This window comes from Perkinsus marinus, assembly GCF_000006405.1.
Source record: "Perkinsus marinus ATCC 50983 genomic scaffold scf_1104296970664, whole genome shotgun sequence".
NCBI classification, from domain to species: domain Eukaryota; phylum Perkinsozoa; order Perkinsida; family Perkinsidae; genus Perkinsus; species Perkinsus marinus.
In genome coordinates this window covers 2,179-11,494 of record NW_003202385.1, presented here as the reverse complement: position 1 = coordinate 11,494, position 9,316 = coordinate 2,179, and the positions used below count along the sequence as shown (strand labels likewise).

Sequence of the window (9,316 nt, the reverse complement as noted above, 5' to 3'; positions counted from 1 at the left end):
TGATCAAGCCAATCACCACTGGTGAATAACCCAACACTAGCATCGGCGCTGGATGATGAGATAGTCATCAGAAGATGTTTACAACACGCTATAAATGTTCAAACATATCCTGATGCTACCGAAAGAAAAAACCCCAGAAGTCTCCCTCAATCCGGAGTCGTTCTGCTTCAACCATATCGATCAACTCGCGTACTTCACGTTAAACGCTATCAATGAACAAGATTCCGCACAAATCTTGTGCGGCACCAACCTGCCCCAAACCGTACACGGAAAGACCAACTATAAGGAAAGAAAATGAAGAAATCAAGACAGAAGCGATCACCGACAGAAACACAGACACGATCACCGTTGGAGGCGGCTGCCTAGATTGTCGTAGTGGTACCTCCGTACGCGACAGAGTCTCCCCCCAGTCGGCGACAACGTCATCCGCTCAAGTAACCGCGGGTTACAAGAGTCTCGCGGCTATCCTTTGACAATAGCCTCGTAGAGGTGAGCTTTAACGAAGCCATCACCTTGGAAAAAGATCTCAGAAGGGCAGTAGCACCTTGAGGTGGTGTCTCCGCCATGAGAGTAGTACCGTCGGGATTCAAATATACCGGGTAAAAATGTCGACCATCCTCGCTGTCCAGTACGTGAACCCGACCTTCAGCCTTTTGGTCATCGATGGAAGGTCCCGCATACAAGCCCAGTACATCCGCGCCCGTCAACAAACGAACCAGTACACAGTCTCCATCCCTTAGCTTAGCGGGATTCACGGTGCCTTCAACCGACGGCGTAGCTCGAGTACGATCCACTTCTTCGCGCCTTGGCTCCAGATGACACGGGGAAACTGCAATGGTTTTACCAGAAATCGACCCGAGCGGACGAAGCCGAGTAGAGAACCCTGCCATTCGCCCCAAATAAACATAAGGACCGCTGTTGACGTCCACCGTCTGAACTTTCACCACGTGACCCTCAACGTCCAGAGCGCCCGGGCGGCGCCACACCACCAGGGTTCCGTCCTCCAGATCTGTGACATCTTTCTTATGGCCTCGGCCTGATGCCACTCTTCGCACTGATTCCCGCAAGCGGGTCTCAAGCACTGTAACTCGTTCACGATCCAAAAGACGAGTCACGACTTCCTTGATGTGTGTGGGGTCGGCCGTCGATGGATCCACCTCCACCGTGGTACCGTCCATCTCTTCAGCCTGAACCATGGCACCCACCAAGGCCTCTGAGGGCGTTAATATCCGACTCCCCATGACCAGCTCCGCAGCACTTGCCCCAGAGGCACGGGCAGCAGAATTTACCGTCATTTGGGCATACCAGAGAGCCTCGTCCCAAGGCAGTTCCATGACCGATACAATCTGCTTGAGCCTTTTCACTCGCACCTCCGCCAAACCATTTGAGAACGGACTCCACGCGGGAACCGGCAAGTACTGAATGGCTGTGGCAGCCAGAGAGTGGCGCATCATCTGAGAATCCAACGCGTTGTCCGACATAAGGCTCAGAGGAATGCCAAAGTAAGCGACCCAACGGTCCCAGAGCAATTTCAGCGTAACCTCAGTAGTAGTAGATGGGGCTCCCGCCACAACACAGTAACCAGTGGCCGAGTCGGTTATAACCAAGAAACAGGTGAGATCGGGATCATTAGGAGACAACCAATCCTTGCTTGGAAAGCCATGATCAATTGTTAAGTGTTTCATCCGTTGATTCCCGTCGATCAGACCTCGCGGAACCCTAGGAGCCGTAAGCATAGCCAACCGACCTGCCGTTTTAGTGTCCATGCACTGATCACACTTGTCCACCCAGAGCCGGCACGCCTTCGCCAACCGAGGAAACCAGGCCAACCGGACAATCTGACTCTTCATTGACCAAGGAGCTTGGTGTGAGGCCAGCTCATGAAAACAGAAAAGAACCCACGTCCTTATATCCCAAGTCACTTCGCAGTTGGTTCGCACCAGCCGATAGAATTCATCACTACGACCTTCAGGGATAACAGGTACCCAGACTCCGTCCGAGAGATCGACGTCTCCATATACCTGAATCACCCCTCGTTGCCGAGCCACCAGTCCCAGCTTCTCGGCCTCCTTAGCCAGGGGATGATTGAGAGACGAGCCATCATCACCATCAAGATATTGATGCCACTTTCTTAACGACAGACCAAAGAGAACCGTAGCCTCGTCCGACCGCTGCAACTGTGCCACGGATCCTAAAAATCCCTCGGAGGAGAAGATGCTGAGGATTTCCGGAGGAGGAATCTGAGATTGGCCCGACGAAGAACCAGTACCTGCCAGCAAAGCCACTGGGACCTCCTTCCCTTCAGGCATATACTGGCGTCCATTATCCACCAGCCGAGACAATAGATCAGCCAGTTGATTTTGGGTGCCCCCAATGTGGAAGAAGGTGACGTCTGCCGGCTCATACTCGTTGACCCAGCTCAACCAGCTGAGCCATCGTCTCGCTTGCCGTGCATCCGGGACGAATTTAGTCACGTCCAAGCGGTTCACCAACTTCCCTAGAGCCGAGGTGCTATCCGTCAGCAACACGACACGGCCTATCTTGCCAAGTCCAGACCCCGAGCAGTCCTGCCCCGCATGTTTCGCCAACATCAGAGAGGTCAGCAAGATATGCCGCCATTCCCGCAGCGCGTAGCATGCCGCATATAGTTCCCGGTCAGCGATGTCATAGCGACGCTCGTGCTGATGTCACTTATGGGTCCATACTGCGAGCAGAGCTCCGTGCTCTCCCACCCACGTCGCCTTGAGACCACCTTCAGAGACCACCCGTAACATTTCCGGGCGAGCCACACGAAATAAGGTGGCTGCCCCGGCATATGCTGACGAGTCCACCATAATGACGAACTGTAGTGTGCTATCCACATCGTCTGCTCGGTGAAAATGTGTCACGCCCGTCCCCATAGATGTCACCAGCATAGCTCAAAGTCGAGGCTCGGCTCGGCCGAGCCTCGAAGCTCGACTCGTTTTTCGGTCGAGCTCGGTCGAGTTTCACAATTTCTTACTTCCCTGCGAGCCTCGGTCGAGTCCCGTCGAGCCTCGAAGAGGCAACTCGCATGGTATGCGAAGTCCGCTTTGCGAAGTGTGACTAAGCGCCGTCACGGTGGTCGTTGTCCGCCGAAGGCGGACCGACAAAAATTAGCTTCGCGTTCTTCCACTGTCCAAGAACCCGAAAACCCACGGATATGATATTCGAGACACCGAAGTTCAGCAATCGCTGACATTGACGGTCAAATTCCGTCCACGTTCCCCCATTCTATAGTTCACAGAATCTGGGTGTATACTTGAACTGTATGGGAATAGCCATGGATATGATATTCGAGACACCGAAGTTCAGCAACCGTCGACATTGACGGTCAAATTCCGTCCACGCTCCCCCATTCTTTAGTTCACAGAATCTGGGTGTATGCTTGAACTGTATCAGAACAGCCACGGATATGATATTCGAGACATCGAAGTTCAGCAATCGCTGACATTGACGGTCAAATTCCGTCCACGCTCCCCCACTCTATAGTCCACAGAATCTGGGTGTATACTTGAACTGTATGGGAATAGCCATGGATATGATATTCGAGACACCGAAGTTCAACAATCGTCGACATTGACGGTCAAATTCCGTCCACGCTCCCCCATTCTTTAGTTCACAGAATCTGGGTGTATACTTGAACTGTATCAGAACACCCACGGATATGATATTCGAGACACCGAAGTTCAGCAATCGCTGACATTGACGGTCCAATTCCGTCCACGCTCCCCCACTCTATAGTTCACAGAATCTGGGTGTATACTTGAACTGTATGGGAATAGCCATGGATATGATATTGGAGACACCGAAGTTCAGCAATCGCTGACATTGACGGTCAAGTTCCGTCCACGCTCCCCAATTCTTTAGTTCACAGAATCTGGGTGTATGCTTGAACTGTATCAGAATAGCAACGGATATGATATTTGAGACATCGAAGTTCAGCAATCGCTGACATTGACTGTCGAATTCCGTCCACGTTCCCCCACTCTATAGTTCACAGAATCTGGGTGTATACTTGAACTGTATGGGAATAGCCATGGATATGATATTCGAGACACCGAAGTTCAGCAATCGCTGACATTGACGGTCAAATTCCGTCCACGCTCCCCCACTCTATAGTTCACAGAATCTGGGTGTATACTTGAACTGTATGGGAATAGCCATGGATATGATATTCGAGACACCGAAGTTCAGCAATCGCTGACATTGACGGTCAAGTTCCGTCCACGCTCCCCAATTCTTTAGTTCACAGAATCTGGGTGTATGCTTGAACTGTATCAGAATAGCAACGGATATGATATTTGAGACATCGAAGTTCAGCAATCGCTGACATTGACGGTCAAATTCCGTCCACGCTCCCCCACTCTATAGTCCACAGAATCTGGGTGTATACTTGAACTGTATGGGAATAGCCATGGATATGATATTCGAGACACCGAAGTTCAACAATCGTCGACATTGACGGTCAAATTCCGTCCACGCTCCCCCATTCTTTAGTTAACAGAATCTGGGTGTATACTTGAACTGTATCAGAACACCCACGGATATGATATTCGAGACACCGAAGTTCAGCAATCGCTGACATTGACGGTCAAATTCCGTCCATGCTCCTCCACTCTATAGTTCAAAGAATCTGGGTGTATACTTGAACTGTATCAGAACACCCACGGATATGATATTCGAGACACCGAAGTTCAGCAATCGTCGACATTGACGGTCAAATTCCGTCCACGCTCCCCCATTCTTTAGTTCACAGAATCAGGGTGTATGCTTGAACTGTATCAGAACAGCCACGGATATGATATTCGAGACATCGAAGTTCAGCAATCGCTGACATTGACGGTCAAATTCCGTCCACGCTCCCCCACTCTATAATTCACAGAATCTGGGTGTATACTTGAACTGTATGGGAATAGCCATGGATATGATATTCGAGACACCGAAGTTCAGCAATCGCTGACATTGACGGTCCAATTCCGTCCACGCTCCCCCACTCTATAGTTCACAGAATCTGGGTGTATACTTGAACTGTATGGGAATACCCACGGATATGATATTCGAGACACCGAAGTTCAGCAATCGCTGACATTGACGGTCAAATTCCGTCCACGCTCCCCCACTCTATAATTCACAGAATCTGGGTGTATACTTGAACTGTATGGGAATAGCCATGGATATGATATTCGAGACACCGAAGTTCAGCAATCGCTGACATTGACGGTCCAATTCCGTCCACGCTCCCCCACTCTATAGTTCACAGAATCTGGGTGTATACTTGAACTGTATGGGAGTAGCCACGGATATGATATTCGAGACACCGAAGTTCAGCAATCGTTGACATTGACGGTCAAATTCCGTCCACGCTTCCCCATTCTTTAGTTCACAAAATCTGGGTGTATGCTTGAACTGTATCTGAATAGCCACAAATATGATATTCGAGACACCGAAGTTCAGCAATCGCTGACATTGACGGTCAAATTCCGTCCACGCTCCCCCATTCTATCGTTCACAGAATGTAGGTATATACTTGAACTGTATCAGAATAGCCACGGACATGATATTCATCTCAGTTCTTGCTAATTCACATGCCGAGATGTTCTCGTACTCCTGCCGAGCTACAGCAACTATTGGGCCGATCGGAGAACCAAAGATGGTACTGCATTTCGACTTGATTTCGCTGAGGATCGAGTCTAGGAATGTCGAATTAAAACTCGGATCGGCCGAGCCGGAGTCGGGCTAGCATGACGCTAATAGTTCGATAGCTAATAGTCGGGCTGCTGGACTATCGACCTATTAGCGTCATGCTGGTCACTCAGTGTCACGCTGAGTGGCTGAGTGGCTAGGCACTCACACGCTGACAGCGTGTCTAGCGACAGACTTGTGGTGTCTTTCTCAGATTATGGGGAAGAGAATCCTCGGTGGTCGAGCATCATAACTCGGAACATTCATATGTTTTGAATGCAGTTAAATACACATGAAGCTCGGAATGAAATTCATTCCGAGAAATTCATTCAATGAATGTGTCGGTAATCCAGATTCTTGATTCAAGAGTGTTTCCTTGGATAAATGGAATCAAATCTAAGCGGACCTTTCTATTATTCGAACATTGCAAGTTTGAACCGTTCAAATTGAACGGTATCTGTGAACGTTATGCTCACAGTCTGTGAACATAACGTTCATTCACAGATGCGTACCTGACAGCTGAAGTCTTCCAATGGGAGACTTCCATAGACCTGGTTGAACCTAGTTGGCATCAGTCACAGTTAGTACCTATTGAGTCAATGGTATTGACCACCTTCCGGCATGTCGAGTCCGGCGAGTCGAGTCGAGGCTCGTCTGATTTTCGACGAGTCGAACTCGGTCGAGCCCGGTGGCGGAGAAATGTCGAGTCGAGTCGAGCCCTGCAGCTCGACTCGTCCGACTTTGAGCCATGGTCACCAGACCACGCCAATCAAAGTCCATGTCCTCATCCCAATCGAGCTTGGTATTAGCTTTGGCTCCTCTAGCAGAGAGTTGTCCGATCACATCGGTGAACCTAGCCAAGCGGTGACTCAAGGTATTTTCCGCCCCAACCCCTCTAGAAATGTCGGGGGACCATAGTGACCGGCAAAATTGTGCCAGCCCTATCTTCGAGCGTAGACCCCGAAGATTCGTGGGTCTCGTCTCGAGAGCCCGACGCAAATCTACGATGCTGTGCTCGGCCACGGTATAGTACCCTTGGCATAGGCGCATACCGACGAAGTCCAACTCCAAAGAAGGTCCCTGGCGTTTATGGATGGGAGTCTCCGCCCCGGCCATGCCTAACGCCACACTTACCGCTTTCATATGAGCACGACACTCTTCTTCGGTTCGTCCCCATACCAAAATGTCGTCCACATAGCAAAGTACCTTTCCCGCCTGTAACAGCTCACCTACCGAGCGGGATAAGAGTTCATGTAACCCGTAAGACCACCATGCTGCGCTGCCCACCCATCCCATGGCCATTTTCACAAAGCGGGCATACCTGATCCGCCCGTCGGTCCCATGATAGCTGAATGCGAACATATGCCGACATGAAGAAGCCAGGGGTAGACAGTAATATGCATTCTTAACATCAAGGGTGCCATAATAGACCGGCCCCTCGGAGGGTATGCACGATAACAACGCTGGTATGGTAGATTGATAGGTACGCCATGGTGAAGGAAGATCCGCAGTAGCCTCATTTACCGCCCTCTCGTCTACCACCAATCGGAAGAACCGGGACACGGATTCCTGGTCCAGTGATGCCTCCACGAGAGCCTTGGCGCTCGGCTTAGGGACGACGAAAGCGGATACCACCCACATAGCCTCCTCGTCGATCTGAGCCTTCGACACCGGTTCCACTACCCCTGAGTCAATGAGCCCACCGACCAGCAACTCCATGGCTCGTTGTTCTGTCGGTCCGCACCGGTAAGGGCTCCTCGGCTTAGGTCGAACTGCATTGGGCTTCAACTCCAGAGTCACTTCTGGCCACTCCCAACCCTGCATCCTTTCCCGGATGGCTTCTTCGGCGAGAGACACTGACTCGTCCACGGATGCCTGGTAGACCTGACCTCCGGGCTTCGCCCCACTGTCAAAACCACGCAGAGCCCAGGCCGCGGACAATTCCGCACAATGAAAGACCCTTTCGCCCAACGATATAGTTGCACGCATCCGATGCATCGCCTCTACTCCCAACAACAACGCATAGGGACCGATGTCCTCGGCCAGGTTGCGGCATACCTTCACACACAACGAGAACCACGTCTCCTTCCCATCCAGACCAACGGCCGAGAGGAGAGCGTCCGACTCGCCAACCACCAGTAGGCTCCCACCCTGGGCCGCCGAGGTTACCGGTTCAGGACAGGCATACGATCTAACTTCCAACCCGAGGGCTGTAGCTGTAGGCAAACCCACCAATGTATAGTCCGCACCAGTGTCGATCACGACGGATATAGTTCGATATCTCCGAGGATCCTCCCCCGATTTTGTCCCCTTAGAAGTGGGTCCCCAGCATCGGGCGGTGAACGCCTGCAAACTCATTGCCTTCACTGCAAAGGACCTCGGCTTCTCCCTAGACGTCTGCTCCACCTCTGCGGATGACGTAGCACCACCTCCCTTCGAGAACTTATCTTTATACCATTTAGGAACCCGATCAGCATTCGCTGGATTTTTCCAGCAGTTCCTTTCAGTGTGCTTAATGGCATCCTTGGCAAAACCGTTCTTCAAGCAGTACTCGCATTTAACTATTCCATCTCCCCCTGCCGATACTGAGCGCGCCTCTCGGGTGACACTCCCCCCACCTCCAGCTGAGGGCTTTCCCTTCGGATCCTCCTTGCTAGTTCGGGTCGGAATGCTCCGCACCCCCTTCGACAAGCGATCCTCCACATACACCGCCGCATCCCTGATCTCATCCACCTTCATATATGTCAAACGATGCGCGTAGGACAGGTCCAGACCCGATCGTATAGCTTCCTTCAGACCGTTCAAAAGCTTGGCCCCGACCAACTCCTCGGTAATGACCGCGCCGGCCGTTTTCCGGAAGACATCCGCCTCACTTCGCACCCTGCCATAGAAATCCAGAATTGACTCATCAGGGCGTTGACGAACCTTCTCCCACCGAGTGGCGGCCGACTGGGGAGTTTCGAGCATGCCATACCGTTTGTCCAGATAGGTCCAAACCATTTCGAGGGTAGGTTCATCAGTCTTGAGGGCTGCGACCATCTCCCAACGCAGGGAACGTGCCAGATGCCGGAAGACGAAAATGACCGCCCGTCGACCGCCGAACCCGTAGAACAGACAGGCTGCTTGGAGATCAGATTTGAACCCCACATATGGTAGTTCCGGAGTTGGTCCTGCGAACCTTTCATGTTCCAAAGGGATCTTCATGACATCAATGTCGTATCCTTTCCCCGCGGCTTGGCCTCGGACGTCCGCCTCCACGCGTTCCCGCCCTACGGAAGCTTGTTGCTCCTCCTTGATGGCGCTCACAGCATCGGCATAGTAGGCACTCTCGCGTCCAGCTCCATCGATACGAGGCGTCCGTAAGGCCTTCTTACTAGCTCCAACCGCCAAGGCGGCAGCTAAAGACACCAACCAAGAGATACGAGCTCCCCACGCCAACCCAACATAGATAAGGCCCTTGAAGTAAGCTCGGCACAGGTCCACTCCACTCCCTAGCTCGAGAGTCCCCGTGAAACGGTCGCCTTCGCCGCCAGCGCTCCCGTCCACGCTGAGAACTTAGCGTGGGCCGAACGACCCCCACTCGCGGACCCGTAGAAGTCTTCCAACAACGCCA

General features: G+C 52.0%; 2 protein-coding genes across 2 annotated transcripts in view; both read right to left on the bottom strand.

Annotated features, from left to right (window-relative positions):
• Positions 1 to 422: 422 nt before the first annotated feature.
• Positions 423 to 2,591, bottom strand: Pmar_PMAR017053 (hypothetical protein; the record flags this gene model as incomplete). The annotated part of the gene is made up of 1 exon (XM_002767431.1): positions 423 to 2,591. One exon carries the CDS (start codon positions 2,589 to 2,591, stop codon positions 423 to 425), a length of 2,169 nt encoding a protein of 722 aa, XP_002767477.1.
• Positions 2,592 to 6,264: 3,673 nt separating this feature from the next.
• Pmar_PMAR017052 (hypothetical protein) overlaps positions 6,265 to 9,316 on the bottom strand; it is a gene marked incomplete at both ends in the record, with an annotated part of 4,382 nt that continues 1,330 nt past the window's right edge. The window contains 5 exons of the mRNA XM_002767430.1: positions 6,265 to 6,291; positions 6,460 to 6,556; positions 6,737 to 6,918; positions 7,025 to 7,051; positions 7,228 to 9,101. Coding sequence (XP_002767476.1) covers positions 6,265 to 6,291; positions 6,460 to 6,556; positions 6,737 to 6,918; positions 7,025 to 7,051; positions 7,228 to 9,101 — 2,207 coding nt within the window. The remainder of the gene's footprint in view (positions 6,292 to 6,459; positions 6,557 to 6,736; positions 6,919 to 7,024; positions 7,052 to 7,227; positions 9,102 to 9,316) is intronic.